The sequence below is a fragment of the Eretmochelys imbricata genome, chromosome 9 (genome assembly GCF_965152235.1).
Source record: "Eretmochelys imbricata isolate rEreImb1 chromosome 9, rEreImb1.hap1, whole genome shotgun sequence".
Classification (NCBI taxonomy): Eukaryota; Metazoa; Chordata; order Testudines; family Cheloniidae; genus Eretmochelys; species Eretmochelys imbricata.
In genome coordinates this window covers 55,324,076-55,345,715 of record NC_135580.1, presented here as the reverse complement: position 1 = coordinate 55,345,715, position 21,640 = coordinate 55,324,076, and the positions used below count along the sequence as shown (strand labels likewise).

The 21,640-nt window shown below is 45.8% G+C and overlaps 1 protein-coding gene across 4 annotated transcripts in view; it reads right to left on the bottom strand.

Moving 5' to 3' along the window:
• The window catches only part of HDLBP (high density lipoprotein binding protein), a 90,967-nt gene that overhangs the window by 38,170 nt on the left and 31,157 nt on the right, over positions 1-21,640 (bottom strand). For 2 of the 4 annotated variants that reach the window (XM_077825601.1, XM_077825604.1), the window contains exons 2-7: positions 7,250-7,313; positions 5,861-5,973; positions 4,560-4,714; positions 3,535-3,750; positions 1,591-1,797; positions 800-1,015 (exon numbers count right to left, since the gene is read on the bottom strand). In XM_077825601.1, coding sequence (XP_077681727.1) covers positions 800-1,015; positions 1,591-1,797; positions 3,535-3,750; positions 4,560-4,714; positions 5,861-5,936 — 870 coding nt within the window. In that variant the 5' untranslated portion in view covers positions 5,937-5,973; positions 7,250-7,313. Of the gene's footprint in view, positions 1-799; positions 1,016-1,590; positions 1,798-3,534; positions 3,751-4,559; positions 4,715-5,860; positions 5,974-6,664; positions 6,683-7,249; positions 7,314-17,805; positions 17,891-21,640 lie in introns of those variants that run through there. The other 2 variants (XM_077825602.1, XM_077825603.1) reach the window with 2 other exon arrangements.

The window sequence follows — 21,640 nt, the reverse complement described above, 5'->3', positions numbered from 1 at the left end:
AATCAATCACAAGTGGCAGGGAAAGAAAAGGGGGGAAGCCACCAGACACAGTAAAACTCTTCTTTACCCTTCCTTTCTGGGCAAAGAATTAATGAACCAGTTGTAGGGTAATCCAGGACAATTTAAAAAAAAAAAATTAAAATAAATGTTTGGGTCTTGCCGGGATCTATGATCAAATCTGGTGCGTATAAGGATTTTGAAGTAAAGCATGCCATCTGCTATTAGACTGTAAACTCCCTGAGGCAAGGACAACCATACTTGCATGCACACATGTATATCATACCTACCCTGATTCCCAATTGTGTCTTCAAGGTGATACCCAAACTGCAATAAGTACATGAGTTATACGCTAGGGATTTCAGCGAAGGTACAGTATTCAGAATCTGCCATGGGAGAGCAGTCCTGCAATTCATAGCTGGAATGTCAATAGCAGCTAATGGAAAGTTAACAGGAAAGACATGTTACGATAGCTGCAGAGTACAAGCCAGCTAGTCTCCAAGCCCCATTTGTCCTGAAATTCCTCCTTCCCTCAGTTTTGGGTTTTGTTTTTTTTAAAATTTAAATCAGATGCAACTCCTTGTGGCAGGCTGACCACAGAAGTTTTAGGAGCTGAACATTCAATACCTCACACCACCACAAGACCCACTTTTCTCCAACAGTGGATGGGCAACACTGCTAACCAGATCCAACAAACGTAACTTTTACTGGGAAGGACAACAGGTCAACATGAGGAATATATGGTGGGTAACATACATAGGGAGGAAGAGGTAGCTATGAATTCTCTCTAGAGCACCCATACCTTCTCCTCGTAGATCTTCTTAATACGCGCTACAGCTTGGGCCAGCTGCTCCTTTTCACCTGTGAAGACTATCTCCGTCTTGTTGATGCTGGGTGGTGGAATGTTGATGCGCGTCCCTGTCTCCTGCATGATCTCGCTCACCAGCTTGTTAAAAGGGCCAGCAATGAAGGGGTGGTACACTTTATCCACATCCAGTCTCTCCACTGCACGCTTATCCTTCACAAAGGCAAAACAAGACAGATTAATCACAGAGCTCCATGGCTATGTTCGAGGTAAAGTGTGCTGGAAAGTCCCCACTCTGGAGAACAGAATTCTCAAGTATGACTTCTTACCGCTCTACAAGAGTGCCCTATACCCTCGGATACAAGTATCCCTTGTGTTCATATTCCTTTTAAAAATCCACCCCTTAAATCTTCAGCTACTGTAACTGGCACAAATATGGGCAGTAAGAGCCTTAATACCCATATCATGACCCCATTCCCATTCATGAAACCCCTCCTCCTTTCACCTGGCACCTATAGCCTTTTTCACCCAAGGATATCATACCATTTTAAAATGGTAATACTCCCTATCCATCTTTATGGAAACAGAAAGGTGGAGGAACAAAGCCAGTGGCACTCAGGGCTTGACGCCAGGGCTCCTAACTCCTAGACCTGCACTTTGACCACTGAATACAATGTCTTTCCACTGAACTATGATCCTTTTGTACAATGAGGCTGCACCATCTTGTGTGACAGCATGCATCTACCTGTTCCCAGGAGGCAGGGAAAATGAAGGTGCCACTCAGATACCTGCTCGGCGGAGATCAGCAGGATCTCGTGTCGAGCCTTCTCTATTCCTTCCTTGGTGCCGGTGATCTTGATCTGGTTGCTGGGGTCATCTGGGCGGGGGATCTGGATTTTGGTCGCAGTTTTGAGCTCCAGGTCCTGCAGCTTCTCTCCATTCTTGCCAATGACAAAGCGATGATGCTCCTTGGGAATAGCAACTGTCGCTGAGGCCTACAACAAAGGAACCAAACACTAGAATGAGTACGCTCATCTGTCATGGTCAGAAACAGATGACCCAAGTTAGTTCCTCTCAGGATAGTGATACAGAACAAGACAAGTCCCCTTAGCCAGTGGCTATATTCTGTCTCAGAAATAAGATACTGATGATTTCCCTCTGTGGAGCCTGTATTACTAACAAAAATGAAAGATTAATTGCTTTCCTCATCCAAATAGCAGTATTTTGAGTTAATTTAGATCTTGTAAGAGATACGAGAAGGAAGCTCTGGAGACCGAAGTCCCCTAGTTGCTGATGGCAAAGTCCCCAAGATACACCATGGGCAGTAGCAGAGCAAGCAACTTTGTACTGCAGCTACAGTTTAAAGAGAATGCCTTGAGAGTGAGTGTTGATTCAGACTTTTGGCCTCTGCTGCTAAGGTTGTCAAGACCTTAGCATGTGGGCACTTGTCACTAGGGACTCGATCAAGACCATACTTATTTCACAGAGAGCAGACAGCTATTAGATGGTAATCTTTGCTCATTACTCAAGTGATATGTTTGAACATGTGCTCTGCTAGTGAAAGGCCCTGTTCCTGGAGTCATCCCAGGACTGTAGAGGCTACTTTTTCAGAACCTATTCTCTGAATCTGCCATTAAGGGTTAGGTATGTGCTTTGGAATATTTCCTTTTCTTGTATATCCCATCACTTCAGTTTTACCCTTTTTGCTATCTTGGTGGCTTATAACCCTATGTGATCTCTTGATGCCAGTTCATGTATATTAAGACTTTAGAAGTTACACCCACGAAAGTCAAGGAAAACACAAAAAATCCTTAGTGGGGTAGCCCACAGACACAACTTGGGCTTCAACTCTACTGCCTGTTACTTTTTTTTTTTTGAAACCAGGGATGAGGAAGGGGTGGACAAAGACTCTGGGCAAGTGCGATAGGAAACCTTAACCCAATGTCCCCAAATGTGCTATAGTCAAGCAAAAAGTGCTCTTCTACAGCACTCCCAGATGCACCCTATTCTAGGCCTTGTATCATTGTTTGCCATCTGGTTGGGTGCGATGTGTGGGTGGAAAGGTACTGTTGTGGTGTGTATGTTAGTGTTATCACTGGCAACTGCCTCAACTGGAAATGCATTTGAGAAACCTTAATGGCAAGTCAAAAATGAGCTGAGACATGTTAAAAAATAGAAAGAAAGCCTTGATAATACTCTTGTCCTCAGACAGATTATAAATATATGCAGCAGTGAGAGGAGGAAACAATTGCATCTATTGGGTTCTGGTAACTCAAGCCCCACTTGTAAGCGGTGTCATCAGAAACCCCTGATTGTATTACTTTCTGTAACTCACTGCAGCCTATCTAGTAATGCCTCTCCTTCACTTCCCTGATTTATCTGTATGTATATACTATGCTAACAGTTAACCGTCTCCCAGACAATACCAGCTTCTCGTGAGGGGTCTGCATTCTCTCCAGGTGCAGTGTCTTGTTTGTACAGCAGATGTTGCAGGGATCTAGCTGGGGAGGAGTTTACACCATGGCCTGTAATTAGCTTTGAACCCTATTTCAAGCCTGGTCTCCATCGCGATTCATCATTTGTGCATTTTGAAAGAGGCAAGGCAAAACTAGATTAGTCATCTAATTACAACCCTTCAGTTTATGAGCACCCACACCCAAAGGCCTCCAAGCAGCAGGGCATCTTGGGAGAGGAGCAAAGACAAGTAGAAGAGAACAGTTAGATACACTCACCTGTGTCTGAAGCCGAGCGACAATCTCCTTCCGAGCTTTCATGACTGCTTCCAGCTTGCCAGAGACCATGATTGAAAGGCCCTGGTCCTTTGCGAGAGAGAGCTCCAGGTGAGCTCCAGTCTTCTGCATGATGTCCAGGCAGATCTTGGCCTGCTCTCCTTCTCCGAACTGGTTCATGTCCTTGTATTTCCTTTCCTCCAGCGGTACATGAAACACCTGCTCAATCCATACAACAGGTGAGGAGAGAGAGCAGATTATTCAGCGTGACAGGCTGTTGAGTTATATGGGCAAGCCCTACCACTTAGACTACAAGTTGGGTTACTATAGTAGATCTTCACCCTTCACAATAATTAAGATACTCATGCAGTAGGCTGAGCCATCAATTCTGGGCAGTTTTAATAAGATGCTTTATTTATGTCACAGGAATCCTCTGCATACCAGACAATAGTAACTGCCCTACTGAATCAGAGTTGAGGTCCCCCTCTTGCACTTTCCTCTGAAAGCATGTAATGCTGGACAAGAACCCCACAGCAGGCGGATGTGAGATAGTCTGTTCCCGGAAAGGTCTCATTCTAGCTCCCTGACTCCAGTTAGAGATGAGCGTAAGCCCTGAAGCATAAGCTTTTATATCCTTTCAAAATTTTAGTATTAGCTATTAGAACTCAGGATATTCTTGTCCATTCTCAGGATTACCAATACTATTTATCAAATGAGGATGTATGGACAAGAATAAGACTCTTTTAGATAACTCCTTTCCCACTGAACTCTCTATCAGCAATGCTGGGCATACTCCTCTCTGCAAGCAGCGCCCTTTGGTTTAACCCTCTTGGCATATCACTTTCACCTGCAGTACTTCCTCTCCCTGTACCCTGGGTCACTGGAAAGGAGAAAGCCACTCTCCACCCTCCCTCAGCATACTACCTAATGAGTTCTTAAGGGATGCTCATCTGTATTATTTTTAGAACGGGGAGGAGACACACTGTTGTGGCAGGAGGGAAGAGATGAGAAGTTTGGCTTCCACCAACCTGAGTGATGACAGAAGCCTTGATCGGTCGAATTTTGCTCCAGGCACCAGCTGGTTCCTGGGCGGTTTCCAAACATGCTGCTTTCTCAGGGAGTGGAGGAAAGGCATCCTTATAAGTTGGAGGGTCATTTTCCTCTTCAGAGTTTAAAGCTGCAACTGCAGTGAGGCAAACAATACAAAGTTTTAATTGCCAGCAATTCTCCCATTCATGCCCATTGCAGAAATCTATTTAAGTAGGGTTGAAAGAAGCAGGCTGTGCACTATTGGGAATCATCATTAATAATTAGGTTTATTATGGCAGTGCCCAAGGACCAACCCAGAACAGGGCTCCATTGTGGTAGGTACTGTACAGAGACGTAAACAAGTCCCTGCCCCAAAGAGATTTCAATCTAAATAGACATGACAGACACAGGGTGGGGGAAAAGAGCAAAACACACCAGCAGAGTGAACAAAGTGATAGCAGCAAACTGCACATTAGTGCCACAATATGCATTTATTTAGGGTGGGTTTAGTTAAGAGGGGGATCAGCTATATGTAAAGAAAAGTAAAGAGGATGAGGCAGACAGGGCAAGGGAGAAGAAGGTAGGAGGGACAGGTGTGGAGTCAAGCTGAGGTGAAGAGACTGATGGAGATGGAGGGTTGGAGCAAACACAGAGCAGAGAAAGTCCAGCAAAATCCTGGATATTGGGCAAGGTGGTGGTTGGGGGAGGGGGTGGAGGAGAAGAGAAGAGCTCAGGTATGATCCATTAGGGAACTAGCAAGAGCTCTAGGTATACTGGACCAAGACAAGACCTGTTGTGAAGTAGGTACAACGCTTCTGAAGTTAGAGTTGGCCCACTGTGTTGGAAGGATGGAAGACAGAGTCCATCAGTAGCTTCTCCCGCATAGCTGCGGCCAGGACAATCTGCGTGAGCATGGTAGGAAACCACCCACTGTGCTTGACCCGGCTACTAAGAGAGCAAGTGCTCTCACATCACTGTGTGTTGCTCTCCCAGATACACGCTGTAGAACAGGGTGTACCACTGTCACAATCTGCTTAAAAGGAGGATTCCTTCTAGAGGCTGAGGGCCTGATTCTCTCAGGTCATTTACACCTGGGCAAAACAGATATGAAATACTACCATTCTTCTCTAGATGGGTAACCATGATCCGATGGACCAACCACACTATGAATAAGGAGACCTCTTCTTTGGCTGCCCACAAGTAGCCTAGCACTTCTGAACCACTTGTAGGCAGTAAGAGGGACCCCATCTGTGCAGCGGATATTAAGTGGGATTTCATAGGAACTTTGTGACTATCTTACCTTTCACCTCCTGCTGAGCCAGGCCGCTGCGGTGTTCAGCGAAGCTCTCCTGGGTCAAAACTGCCACAGAGCTCATTGTTAATTTCCCACCTACACACAATCCGGGTATGCCACTGGGGGAGAGAAGGGTGCACTGCTTATCACCAGCATCACCATAATCAAAACCAGGGAGAAGTGGACTTCCCCCATGGGCAAAATTTAAGAGACTAATTAAGAACTTCATTTGGAGTGAAGGGGCCACTGTGTTTACCTGAGAGCTTCCATAAAAGTGAAAACACCTCCCCCATACCATGCCCAGGAAGGAAGCAGGGACTTTAAGAGATGCTTGTCAGTATCAAGGGAAAACCATTTCTCGTTTGTACATATGTCATCTAGGGACAAATTGATGGTAAGTGTCATATCATACATACACAAGAGTTCATTAGTAGAGCCCCGCATGGATACAAAATTTGTATCTGCAACCAATCTGCAAACATGGTCCGCGGATATAAAGTGAATATCTGCAGATTTGCAGGGCTCTATTCCTTAGAAACCACACTTCTGCATGACAAGGAAATGAAAAATCCACTTCTAAGAATTTTTTTCCTATTTATCAATGGATTTGATTCTGCAGTGATCAAAGGACAGTACAGATACTGAGGAAGCCCCTGCCTCTAGTTTCTACTATGTAGAATCTTGTCCTCTCCCCACTGCTTTCTATGCTTGGAATACTATCACAGAACAAACATAAGCAACAAATCTAGATTTTAAGCATTCAGCCAGCTTCTCTCTCAGATTCATCCTTGGCACACCTCATGCCCTTACCTGGTCAACTACAGCTTCACCTCACCTCTAGCTTGGCAAGCCAGAATCACTATGACCAACACCCTCACAAGCTGTGTGAAAGTCGCTTCATGAGTGAGATTGGAATTAAGTCCCTCTCCTGACAAAGAGCCCTGAAAAACAGTTGCTTTAAAGGAGCAAAGCGGTCTATGGCAGCTCCCAGTCTCAAGCTTTTCATTCAATCCAGTAACAGAACTTCTTGACCTTAACACAGCCCAACATTCCACATTCTAAACTCAGTGCTCAGAGTTCAGAGGGTGGGATGTCCACAGCCTATGCCTACAGAAGAGGGGAACACAAGTAGACTAGCACCCTCTAATCATCCTATCAACATTTATTTGGGGTTTTTTTGTTGTTTTTAAATTCAATGATCATACATTGACTCTGGATGGAATAAAGCTACAGAAAGATGCTCTCTAAGGTACAGGTCCATCATGCAAGCATTAAAAGGCTTAATGAGAAAAGACAGCTGTGGGCAGATGGTCACTGCAGAACACTGGTAATTTCTCTTTGCTGAGCAAGTGGCCCAGGAACAGGAAAGTCTGATATATACAATCAGTAACTTACCAGCTAAATGGTCAGTAGCCAGAAAGTCCGTCCTGTAAGCTGCCCGTCAGCCTGCCAGCTTTTGCTTTATAGAAAGAAAAAAGTAGTTATTAACTCTGCTCCAAGACAAAAGAAAATATGACACACACACCCCCCCTCCAATCCTGTAGGATTTCAAAAGTGTTGCCTTTACTGTATTTTTTGTTTCAAACTAAGTAAGGCTCTGTGCCATCTCAAACTTGCCCATCATCAAGGAAGCTCAAACACTGACTCACACATTGCTGCATTACTTCCATATTGTTTAACCACAACCATAGGGAATCACAAGGACAAAGCTAAATCCCACAGGAAATTTTGTTTGGTTACCCTGCCTACAAAAGCCTATATAGTGTAAGGCTGGAATACAGCAGATTAGTAACAGATGTAGGTTATGAATTGGAAGTTTCAGGGCTGAAAACCATAGCATCAACAGCAATCCATCTAGTTGGAGGAAACAACCTGAAAAACGGCCAATAAAATTGACAGTAGTCAGAAGTTAGGAATGTAGCTTAGTGAAGCCCGGGTGAATCAATGCACAGACTCTTCCTCAGAACGAGAGAGAGACACACACACACAGACACACCCCACTGCATGCAGACAGGTGCTGGCTAGAATACACCAGACACTAAACTTGAGTCTTTAAACATATTCTAAATGCCTCTGCCAGGTATACCCACCTTGTCGAGAGAGCCTCCCCTAGAACTAAAGAGATTTTGAAGTTAGCATACAGGCAACCCCAAAAGCGAACATCTAATCATCAGTTGGAGGCACAATGCCACTTTTTAATCCAAGTACTGCAGTTTTCCTTTGAAGAGGCTTTCACTAAGTGATCCACAAATGACGCTCATCTCCTAAATCCTTTCCCTACCTTCTCAATAACCCAGTACTAACCTATCATTTCTTTGACTGCCTCAAAGCACGCTAGAAGTCTTACAAAAGTCAAGACTCAGTCTTTGCTGCTAAGAGGTCACAACCTAAATGAGATATGACACAATAAGTGATGGTGATTGACCGGGGAGTGGGGAGGGAGAGAAGGGGAGAAGGAAAGGACAAGAGTAGCAAGAAGATCAATAAGTTTTGGATCAGGCCCTTACATTGTGAAGATCTTTGGGAGTCTTTCCACTGTCTTCAGTTAGCTTTGGGGTCAGGCCTAGACACAACGGTTCCCTTAGTTTTTGGTTTTACAAAAAACAGTTACTTCTCATAACTATTGTTCTTCAAGATGTGTTGTTCATGTCAATTCTGATCACGTGTGTGCACGTGCATGTGCACAGTAGCCGGAAGATTCTTCCCCTATCAGCATTTCTCGGATTGGCCTGGGCACCCCCTGGAGTCACACCTTCACGGTGCCCAATAAAGGGCCCTGCCAACCCACCACCCCCAGCTCCTTCTTGCCAGCTGCTCCGACAGAGAGGGAGGAGGGTGGGTATTGAAATGGACATGAACATCACATCTCTAACAGTTACGAGAAGGCAAGTAACTGTTTTTTTTTTCTTCAAGCGCTTGTTCATGTCAATTCCAAATCAGGCGACTCACAAGCCCAACTTCAGGAGGTGGGGTCAGAGTTATCCACTGAATGGAGCACTGCTCATTCGAAGGCCGCATTTTCTCTGGCCTGCTGGGTAATCACATAGTGTGTGGCAAAAGTATGGATGGAGGACCACGTCACCACTCTGCAGATTTCTTGAGTGGGAATGTGAGCCAGGAACACCGTTGATGAACCCTGCACCCTGGTGGAATGTGCAGTGATTGGAAGGGCAGGAACCCCTGCCAGGTTGTAGAACTCACAAATACAGGACGCTATCCATGACAAGATGCGTTGTGACAATATCAACTGACCTTTCGTTCTGTCTGCCACGAATACCTGGACTGACTTTCTGAACAGCTTCATTCTCTCCATGTAGGCTAGCGCCCTGAGGACATCCAATGAGTGAAGTCGCTTCTCTCTGCCGCTAGAATGCGGCTTAGGGTAGAACACCAGGAGAAAGATGTACTAGGAGCGGGATCTCTGGTGCCTGGGTCTGATTGAGGTTGGAGAGCTGCCTCCATGGAGGAGGCTTTTAAGCCACTGCTCCCTCTGTTTAAGAGTTTTCAGTCAGAATTCCCGACAGATCTTGCAGCGGTCTTTTTGGTGACCCTCACCCAGACACTGTAAACAGGAGGTGTGGGGGTCACTTTTAGGCAGTCCTGGCAAATCTTGAAGGCTGGGGATCGCGGCACGCCCCAGTGACAAATAAGAGACGGGGGTAACCACCACTAACTGTCTATAGCAAAAACTGAAGTACTGCTAAGCTGCTACCCAAAGAAAGAGCAAGGGGAAGTTTCAGCTACCATCCCTGGCAGTAAGAAGGAATTGAGGGGGTGGTGGGTCAGCAGGGCAGTTTATAGGGCGCCATGAAGGCGTGATTCCAGGGGGCGCTCAGGCTGACCCCACAGATGTGGCTAGGGGAAAAATCTTCCTGCTACTGTGCACATGCACGCACACACACCTGACTGGAATTGACATGAACAAGCATTCGAAGAGCATTAAAGTTACTTCGATTATAGTTATTGTATCCAGTGGGTAATACAAGAGGAAAAGGCTGATGGAAAGCGAAGCTAGCCATTCTGTTAAATTAGAGCACTGCCAACAACATGTTCTGGAAGGAATATGCCAATATATTTGTATGTCTGGCTAATACTCTAACCTAAGAGACAAAGCCCTGGCTGGGATGATTTAGTTGGGGATTGGTCCTACTTTGAGCAGGAGGTTGGACTAGATGACCTCCTGAGGTCCCTTTCAACCCTGATATTCTATGATTCTATGACACACTCTAGTCTAGTCAATGGTAAGAATGAGAGAGCCAGTGTGATAACATCAAGGTTTACAGCCCCAAGCAGGTTAAGCCATGATGGTACAGTCAAAGAAAAAGTGTGTTAACTAGGTCACACCCTTAACATAAGAATGGCCATACTGGGTCAGACTAAAGGTCCATCCAGCCCAGTAACCTGTCTGCCAACAGGGGCCAATGCCAAGTGCCCCAGAGGAAGCGAACTTAACAGATAATGATCAAGTGATCTCTCTCCTACCATCCATCTCCACCCTCTGACCAACAGAGGCTAGGGACACCATTCCTTACCCATCCTGGCTAATAGCCATTAATGGACTTAATCTCCATGAATGTATCCAATTCTCTTTTAAACCCTGTTATAGTCCTAGCCTTCACAACCTCCTCAGGTAAGGAGTTCCACAGGTTGACTGTGCGCTGAGTGAAGAAGAACTTCCTTTTATTGGTTTTAAACCTGCTACCCATTAATTTCATTTGGTGGCCCCTAGTTCTTATATTATGGGAACAATACATAACTTTTCCTTGTTCACTTTCTCCACACCACTCATGATTTTATACACCTCTATCAAATCCCCCCTCTGTCATCTCTTTTCCAAGCTGAAAAGACCTAGCCTCTAATCTCTCCGCATATGGGACCTGTTCCAAACCCCTAATCATTTTAGTTGCCCTTCTCTGAACCTTTTCTAATGCCAGTATATATTTTTTGAGATGAGCAGACCACATATGTATGCAGTATTCAAGATGTGTGCATACCATGGATCTATATAAGGACAATAAGATATTTGTCCTAAGGACCAGAGTTTCAGCCAGAGGTATTCACATGATGGACACGAGTATGGCTGAAGAGGTCTTCCCAACCGTGACCTGTGAATAGCAGTAAGGCTACAGAAGGAATATTACTATCCCAGCCATAAGCAGCGGGGCAGGGACAGCTCAGTGGTTTGAGCATTGGCCTGCTAAACCCAGGGCTGTGAGTTCAATCCTTGAGGGGGCCATTTAGGGACCTGGGGCAAACATTGGGGACTGGTCCTGCTTTGAGCAGGGGGTTGGACTAGATGACAGCCTGAGATCCCTTCCAACTCCGATATTCTATGATCTATCTATCTATGATACCAGTCCCGGTCTACACAGAAGTCACAGATTTCTGTACTGCCTAGAACCTGAATCCATTCATGTTGAAGACTGCAGTGCTTTGGTGTCTGGAAAGGATTCAGATTTCCCAGAAGAAAACAATTTCCTGCTAACCAGGAGCGGGTTTACTTTGCACATACTCTGCTCCTCAGTGGTTATGGTTAAGGACAAGGTGTTGGTGCACTGTGACCTAATTTAGTGCCCGTCTGACAAGGACTTTGGAGCACAGCTGCTGGCTTCACCGAGTCCACATCAGCTGCAGTGATTCTCCTTGCAGTCAACACCAGAGCAATGTATTTAGGAACAGGAATCTCTGAGGTTTAGCAGTGTGAATTACTGCTTTATTATTGGTACAGCAGACTGAGTGGACATTGTTAGTCTCCACAATTACCCAAGCCATGAGATACATTGCAGGCCTCAGAGGGTCATGCCAGGCCAGAACTGAAGTGGCCCTCAAGTCCGTACATTCAGATAATGGGCCACTTATTAAACCAAAGGGCATGCCCCACCTTTTGGGGAAGTATGGACATACTTTCTTTTCACCCAATAAGCCATGCACTCATGTTTTAAATGGCTTAGTGCCACTGGAAATTTCAGATGCCCACTGGATGAACTGCAGTTCCTAGGCAAAGGGGATCAACATGGTACTCTCAGAAGCTTTTATTAAAATTTTGTTCTGAAAAAGGATTTATAAACAAGAGGCAGACTCTTCCCTACATGGGAAATGTGTGTATGCAAGAACAAATACATATGAGACTACATGGCAAGCCACGATTTAGATTTTCAATAGGATCAGCATTTTTGGACAGCAGTAGCAAATCATGTGCCATTTTAATCTATTTTTAATTAAAATGGTTTGTATTTGGGTAATCAAATTAAATTACATCACATATATAATCAACGTATAATCAAATGCACAGAAAACAAAAAGATTTCCACCCTGCAAAGCTCTCGTGTCCTGTCATTTGCCCCAAGGTGCAACTCCATTCATGGACCTGATTACAGATGAAGTCCCTACTCCGAAAATGGATATTTCTTGTACGTACTTTACAAAACATGCTGAAAAAAGTGCTTTAAGCTAGATGCACTCCTAAATATAACCAGCCTAGAGACTGATTAGTTAAGAACATTATGACACATTTCTACTCCCTGACCGCTCCTATTTTATAACTAGCCACCTTAAAACTCAATTCTTGTCCATGGTCAGTAGTTGTTTCCCATACATCTGTCAGACCACAGCCCTGACAGCAACACCCACTATGAGAGTGGAGTCCCTAGTTCTGCACCCTTCTGACGTAGGGTATGTCTACACAGCAATTAAATACTCGCAGCTCATCGGGCGCTTAGGCTGCAGGGCTGTAAAACTGTGGTGCATACATCCAGGTTTGGGCTGGAGCCTGAGCTCTGGGACCCCGCAAGGCTGTCCCAAACTCAGGCTCCAGCCCAAGTATCTACACCAGAATTTTACAGCCCCACAGCCCAAGCCTAAATCAGCTGCCAGAGCCAGCCATGGGTGTTTAATTACTGTGTAGACATACCCTGATAGCCCGGACAGAGCAGTGTAGGCTTCCTTCCGAGGTTGAAAATTAATTCACCTTTCCAGGATGGTCTGTGAAAGTCCCCCGAAGACAATCTAAGATCCAACTGGTCTAATTAAAAACAAGCTATGCTGACAAGAGGAGATTAAAATACAACAGTTTGGTCTTGCAGTGTGACATGGTAGACAGGTTATGCGGTACAGACAGGTTAGTTGCAGTGAATGCAAGCTGCCTCTCTATTTTTGGAAGTGCGCCTTCTCTCCCCATGCCCTCACTCCTGCCCTCCCATTTTCAGCCTGAGTGCCATCACTCTAGCCCCACTTGGTCACGCAGCCTCTCAAGAGTCTCTCTGACTGCAGGTGTCTTATGCTGCCTCACAGATCCCATATAGCCTGTGCCCTTTTTGATGTTAAAGGTGGGACAGAATATACTGTCCCATCAGGCATGTCGGTTAAACTTACACCAGCGTTTCATTAATGCAATATCTGATCTGGGGGAAATTTGTCTGTTCTTCATGCGACAGAGTATCCTTGATCTCATCCCCACCCCCAATCTAACTTTGGAATTATTTCCATTTCTTCCCACGAAACCTTACATTTCAAATACACCTTTGATCTTGCCTGCATGTTAGTCAGCTTAAGACAGGGGTAGTCAATAGGTGGAGGGTGGGCCAAATCTGGACAGCCAGATGTTTTGGAATGGACCTTGAATTTTTTTTTATTTACTCATTATTATTTTCTCTGGAGACTGGACCTGGATTATACCTTGACCAAGAAATTTGGACCCTTGACAAAAAATAATTGACTACCCCGTATGACTGGTTTACATGTCACTTCTCCTAAGGCTGAAGCTGTTAAACTGACTCAAGCTTCAGCTGCCTTCAAAGTGACAAGTTTTACTTTTTTTGTAGTTTCCTCTTACCAGCATTTCTAATAAATTGTTACTTGACAGATGAAAAGCAATCTATCCCGATCACACATAGATCAAGAGTAATTCAGACAATTTGTTATAATGCAAGCATATTCTAACAAAGACATTCATAACAGATTCCAAATGGGACTGGATGTTTTGCTTAAGTGAAGCCTTATGCTAAAGTAAAGAGAAGAAAGGCTAATTACCTATTTTTAAAAAATGACTTATCTGAAATCTGTACATGTGCACACCTGTGAGGGGATGCAGGCAGACTTCCAAACCATTCTGAAATTTAGAAAGACTTTAGGAGTGCCCTGCAAAGCAAGCTGTGTCAGCGTAGAGCAGAAAGTAATTTTCACAAATGCCACCTCAGCACTGCCTGTACCAGTGACCATTCATAGCTTCAGAGAGGGGGAGGGGAAAGAGATGAGGGGGAGGTGCAACCTTAAAGGGCCAGTAAACCTATCACAAATCTCTCCCTAGTTAACGATCTACAAGACTACTTTATTCACAAAAGCTTGAGTTTTATACAGGCCACCCAGGAAGACTAACAGTTGTTAAACACCAGATAATGCCCCTTACAATAATCTTGTCCTCTTCAGTATGGTCAATTATAAATTGATTAACAAACTTCATTTGTGTCAGGTTTCAGAGTAACAGCCGTGTCATTTGTGTGTTAGTCTAACCAGTGTTTAAGTGCTCTGAAAAGCTACTGTACTATTCCCAACTCCGATGAAGTTTAATCCATTTCTCCTTGATCACTAAACAAGTTTATAAATACATACATCCAAGATGCCCAGTCCCTAAGGACAGTTATATCACAAGCCCTAGAGAAGTATAAATATGGCACAAAATAATAGTGAGACTAAAGATTGAGGGGGGGTAGTGAATAGTCAAACAGATATTCACTGTTTGGAGAGGAACCAGGGACATGGTAATACTGAAAAAAAGATCTGGAGTTGATAGAGATCAAATTATATGAGTTTGCAATGTGATACATCAACAAAGAAAAAAGGCTAAGTCAGTTTTGAACTGCAGATGAAGAGTAATCATGTAATGGAGGGGAAAAAGGTAACAATCCCTCTCTATAGGAGGGCACCACATCAGGAATATTGTGTCCAGTTCTGTGTACTGAGATTACTAGGAAGTTACTGAAGAATTGGAGTCTCACTTTTAGTCTCACTACAGAAGAGCAACCCAAATGATTAGGAGGCTGTAGGGATTAATTTGTGAGGCATGTAACATTTATAGTATGGCTAAGAGATGACATGATCTTCTACAAGTATTTGACATACACACCAAGGAAGGACAGGAATTCTTTAGGGAAGGTAACTAGGAGCAACAGGATAACATTAAAGGGAAAAGCTAGTAAGTTACTCTGATATTCATTCTAACAGTGATACGTACATAGAAATAACCTTTTAAAGGAAGTGGTTGCAATGAATCACCTGAGACTCTAAAACTAAAGTCACTTGGGAGAGGGGGATGGGGGAAAGAAGAGGAGGGGGCAAGAGAAGAGACACAAATACCAGAACCCTGAACTTGCAGTTATATGAACCAAATTACTGAAAGCCTAGTCATACATTAATATCTATTATTTAAATCAGCCTTGCAAAATTGTCACAAAGAAATCACCAGCTAAAGCACCTCACCTGCTCTTCACTATGAAACTCATGAAAAAGCTTTACTTACTCATTTTCCTTCCCCCTAAAAAAAAAAAAAAAAGTTACCCTGGGCAAATAGCATTTTGCAAGTCTGATCTGGCATTGGACAAGATCCCAAGGCAGGCCATTTTGTTACAATTAAAGATTTCAGTACACCAGGTCTAACGGGGTGTAAAGCTCCTCTAGTCAGCTTCTGGTGGTAGGTGGAGGGCAGTGGTTCAAATACCTCTTTTCTTCATAAAAAGGAGAGTCATCCAGAAAACCTTCTCATTAATAAAACCTAACCAGAATCTCTCTGCCATGCCTGACCACCACTCAGTCTCACCTACACATTGCCATTCAGGGGAACCCTCCTTTCATATAGATATGGGGTTCTCAGACTGGGGGTCAGGACCCCTCACGGGGTCACGAGGTTATTAAATGGGCGGTCGCAAGTTGTCAGCTTACACCCCAAACCCCACTTTGCATCCAGCATTTATAATGTTAAATATATAAAAAAGATTTTTTAATGTATAAGGGGGTCGCACTCAGAGGCTTGCTATGCGAAAGGGATCACCAGTACAAAAGTTTGAGAACCACTGATATAGATCCCATCCATGAACTCTGGCTCTTGTCTAGGCTAGGATAAGAGGCATAACTAGTGACTGACATTCTAGGAGTCAGACAAGACACTATATACTTTAACATTTGTTATACTGCTATAAAGTGCAAGTTAAACCCTAGGTGGGAGCCTAACACACAGAGCACACATTAAAAGCAGTTTTCAGAGTAGCAGCCGTGTTAGTCTGTATCCGCAAAAAGAAAATGTAGCTCACGAAAGCTTATGCTCAAATAAATTTGTTAGTCTCTAAGGTGCCACAAGTACTCCTTTTTTTCTTTTATTAAAAGCAGTGTGCTTTCTCTATACTAGATTACTGGACATGTTAGCACTACCTTAAATCCTAGTCTAGACAAAGGCTAAATCTTCCCTCCCCCTAGACAGCCACATCCCAGAAACCACATTTTATTCCCCCCCCCAAAAAAAACATTTCTGTAAAGCCATCCTCATCCAGTCCCCCCCAAACACTCCGGATAAAGTAATTTCAAATGATAAGATTGGGTCTATGAGTCAGCCACCCTCATTCTCAAGTAATTAAAAGCAGAACATTGATTTTGTAACGAGCATCCCACAATTCCTTATGCCTTGCTTTTATTTACAGTCATTATTTCATCCTCTCCAAATACATATAGACAAATAAGATCAAGGTAGGTAATTAAACCCAGCCTTACTCAAATATACCTACCCAGAAACCCATTAACTCACCTTATGGGACTTTCTTGGTGCACACTAAAACCTTATTTGTGCTGTACAGATTAACGAACTATGGAGTGGTTTCCAGCAAAGAGGTCTAAAAGACCAAAGTAAGTCTGCAAAGATCCTGATAGTGAGAACTGAATTTTGTACGCTTCTTACAAATATCAGCTAAGAACAATGCCAGAAATTTCACAATCCCAGCTCCAAAAATATGACTAGCTTGCAACAATCTTAAAAAGTAAACCAGTCAAAGCGACACAGAAAGTTAGTAGCGACACCACAATGAAGTTATACTTCGTCCTTCTTATTAAAGGTTTGTTGAGCTGTTTTGGGGGTGGGAGGGATGTTGGCTGGGCTGATTTAAGAAGGGAATTATCACGCAGCCCTGAAACCGAGGTGGAGGGGAGGGTGCTGGGCTGCTCTCTTGTGGCCACTGCCAGCGTCATCATCAAAATCCCACGTTAATTCACCGATGCACCCCTCCCCCCTCGAGCAAAAGAGAAGAAAAAAGAAAACGGTGAAAATGGAGCCAGGCGCCGCGAGTAGCAGGTCTGGGAACAGCCCCACGTGCAAGGCGCAGACCCAACTAACACACGAACAGCAGGTGGGCGCCCAGCTAACACCGCGGGCGGTAGGGGCCCAGCCAGAAGATGCCCTCCGCGGGCAGGCAGCGAGCCCGAGCCCGAGCCCGGTCTGTGCCAGCGCAGAGCGCCCTGCCCGGCACGGGAGGCAAGCGCAGTAGAGAGACCCGCTCCCCGCGGGGGTCCTCGGCCCCGAGCCCGTTCGGGACAAGGCCGGGCAAAAAGTTCGTGCAAAGTTCGGCGGCGGCAGCGCCGGCCGAGCCCGGGCCCATGCGCAGTAGTGACACGTAGGTCTTGCCCCCTCCCCCTCCCCGTGGCGGCTCCCGTGGGGCTACTGGAGCGCAGCTCTAAACGGCGGCGCGGGGCTGCGGGCAGGGAGGGGGCGCGACCCGCGCGGGGGGGAGCGGGACAGACAGCTCCCTTTGCTGCTGCCGCGTCTCAGCCTCCACGTCGGCAGCTCAGCTCCGCTGCCCGCGCCACCCTTTCCAGCCAACTTGGTGCCGTGGGCCCAGCCCGGCGCCTCGGCTGCAGCGGGTGAGGGGTGACGGGGCTGGGGGTGCCCCGGGTCCCGGCCCCGGCATGCAACTTACTCCGGCCGGTGCCCTGCTAGCTCTCTCTGCTGGAGAAGCCCCGAAACGCTCCTGGGAAAGCTGCGAGGCACCTTCCCCGGTTGCTATATAGGGCGGGCGGCTGCCAATCCCAGCCACGCACGTCAGAGCCATGCCCCTTCCCTTCCAGGGCAGGCCTGGCCCTGCAACCGCAGCGCCGCCGACAGGGCGCTGCCCGGTCGGGTCCAGAGGGGCAACCAGGCCTCAGGGGGAAGGAAGAGCTGGTCCCCGCTGCCGGACCTTGCCTCTCAGCCCGCCCGCCCCCTTGAGGGAGGCGGTAGGTCCTCAGCTGCCCTGAAGATCAGCATGATAACCTTCCTCTACCTCCCTCCCCATCTGCAAAGTAGGAAGAGGTGAGCTCAGCGGGTGTGACCCCCAATTAGCTGAGAGCCAGGAGTGTCCCCCCCCAGAATTCCACTTCCCAACATTCTGACAGTCCAGTCAAACGTCAGGGTTGACCTGTCGTTTTGGAAAGTACAGGTACATCAGCTACAGGGAAAAAGTCACTTTGATTTCTGGACCAGTGTCCCAGGGAGTAGTTACAGTTCTAGAGCTGTACTGGTAAATTATACCACTATAGTTCTGCTGCTTTCCCTGTTTAGGCAAGCCCTTAGTGTTAATTCACTAATGTGTGGAGTGTGTTTTGAAAAGCAAAGACCCAAAGTGCTAATATAAGGTCTACATACTATTTTAGTACCTATGTTTCCTATGGCTCACCTTTTACATATAGCACTTTACACAACGTTATCTTTTGCTGCTTTGAACACTCTCACCCTATACTCTAAATAGCTAGCCTCTACTCAGTCACACCTGTCTTTAAAGCATACTTCTGTAAAATATCTGAACATTAATCTAAACAAGGATATAAAAATACATTTGCTTGGTACAGAGATTAACCTAGTGAGGAGGGCTTTAAACTAGGTTCACTGGGGGAAGGAGACCAAAGGCCTGAGGTAAGTGGGCAAACAGGATACCGGGAGGGAGCACAGGCAGGAACGTCTGTGAGGGGAGGGCTCATACCGAGAATGAGGGGCGATCAGCAGGTTATCTCAAGTGCCTATATACAAATGCACAAAGCCTTGGAAACAAGCAGGGAGAACTGGAGGTCCTGGTGAAGGCAAGGAATTATGACGTGATTGGAATAACAGAGACTTGGTGGGATAATTCACATAACTGGAGTACTGTCATGGATGGTTATAAACTGTTCCGGAAGGACAGGCAGGGCAGAAAAGGTGGAGGAGTAGCACTGTATGTAAGGGAGCAGTATGACTGCTCAGAGCTCCGGTATGAAACTGTAGAAAAACCTGAGTGTCTCTGGATTAAGTTTAGAAGTGTGAGCAACAAGAGTGATGTAGTGGTGGGAGTCTGCTATAGATCACTGGACCAGGGGGATGAGGTGGATGAGGCTTTCTTCCAGCAACTCGCAGAAGCTACTAGATCGCCCATGAGAACCAGGACGTGCGACTTCAATCACCCTGATATCTGCTGGGAGAGCACTACAGCTGTGCACAGACAATCCAGGAAGTTTTTGGAAAATGTAGGGGACAATTTCCTGGTGTAAGTGCTGGAGGAGCCAACTAGGGGGAGAGCTTTTCTTGACCTGCTGCTCACAAACCGGGAAGAAATAGTAGGGGAAACAAAAGTGGATGGGAACCTGGGAGTTGGTCGAGTTCAGGATCCTGACACAGGGAAGAAAGGTAATCAGCAGAATACGGACCCTGAACTTTAGGAAAGCAGACTTCGACTCACTCAGGGAACAGATGGGTAGGATCCCCTGGGGGAATAACATGAGGGGGAAAGGAGTCCAGGAGAGCTCGCTGTATTTCAAAGAATCCCTATTGAGGTTACAGGGACAAACCATCCCAATGTGTCAAAAGACTAGTAAATATGGCAGGCGACCAGCTTGGCTTAACAGTGAAATCCTTGCGGATCTTAAACATAAAAAAGGAGCTTACAAGAAGTGGAAGATTGGACAAATGACCAGAGAAGAGTATAAAAATGTTGCTCGGGCATGTAGGGCCAAATCGCACCTGGAGCTGCAGCTAGCAAGAGATGTTAAGAGTAACAAGAAGGGTTTCTTCAGGTATGTTGGCAACAAGAAGAAAGTCAAGGAAAGTGTGGGCCCCTTACTGAATGAGGGAGGCAACCTAGTGACAGAGGATGTGGAAAAAGCTAATGTACTCAATGCTTTTTTTGCCTCTGTCTTCACGAACAAGATCAGCTCCCAGACTGCTGCGCTGCGCAACACAGTATGGGGAGTGGTGGCCAGCCCTCTGTGGAGAAAGAAGTGGTTAGGGACTGTTTAGAAAAGCTGGACGTGCACAAGTCCATGGGACCGGATGCGTTGCATCCGAGAGTACTAAAGGAATTGGCGGCTGTGATTGCAGAGCCATTGGCCATTATCTTTGAAAACATGGCAATCCGGGGAAGTCCTGGACGACTGGAAAAAGGCTAATGTAGTGCCCATCTTTAAAAAAGGGAAGAAGGAGGATCCTGGGAACTACAGACCAGTCAGCCTCACCTCAGTCCCTGGAAAAATCATGGAGCAGGTCCTCAAGGAATCAATCCTGAAGCACTTACACGAGAGGAAAGTGATCAGGAACAGTCAGCATGGATTCACCAAGGGAAGGTCATGCCTGACTAATCTAATCGCCTTCTATGATGAGATTACTGGTTTTGTGGATGAAGGGAAAGCAGTGGATGTATTGTTTCTTGACTTTAGCAAAGCTTTTGACACGGTCTCACACAGTATTCTTGTCAGCAAGTTAAAGAAGTATGGGCTGGATGAATGCACTATAAGGTGGGTAGAAAGTTGGCTAGATTGTCCGGCTCAATGGGTAGTGATCAATGGCTCCATGTCTGGATGGCAGCCGGTATCAAGTGGAGTGCCCCAAGGGTCGGTCCTGGGGCCGGTTTTGTTCAATATCTTCATAAATGATCTGGAGGATGGTGTGGATTGCACTCTCAGCAAATTTGCGGATGATACTAAACTAGGAGGAGTGGTAGATACGGTGGCAGGTAGGGATAGGATACAGAGGGACCTAAACAAATTGGAGGATTGGGCCAAAAGAAATCTGATGAGGTTCAATATGGATAAGTGCAGGGTCCTGCACTTAGGACGGAAGAACCCAATGCACAGCTACAGACTAGGGACCCAATGGCTAGGCAGCAGTTCTGCGGAAAAGGACCTAGGGGTGACAGTGAACAAGCTGGATATGAGTCAGCAGTATGCCCTTGTTGCCAAGAAGGCCAATGGCATTTTGGGATGTATAAGTAGGGGCATAGCCAGCAGACTGAGGGACGTGATCGTTCCCCTCTATTCGACATTGGTAAGGCCTCATCTGGAGTACTGTGTCCAGTTTTGGGCCCCACACTACAAGAAGGATGTGGATAAATTGGAGAGAGTCCAGCGAAGGGCAACAAAAATTATTAGGGGTCTGGAACACATGACTTATGAGGAGAGGCTGAGGGAACTGGGATTGTTTAGTCTGCAGAAGAGAAGAATGAGGGGGGATTTGATAGCTGCTTTCAACTACCTGAGAGGTGGTTCCAGAGAGGATGGTTCTAGACTATTCTCAGTGGTAGAAGAGGACAGGACAAGGAGTAATGGTCTCAAGTTGCAGTGGGGGAGGTTTAGGTTGGATATTAGGAAAAACTTTTTCACTAGGAGGGTGGTGAAACACTGGAATGCGTTGCCTATGGAGGTGGTAGAATCTCCTTCCTTAGAAGTTTTTAAGGTCAGGCTTGACCAAAGCCCTGGCTGGGATGATTAAATTGGGGATTGGTCCTGCTTTGAGCAGGGGGTTGGACTAGATGA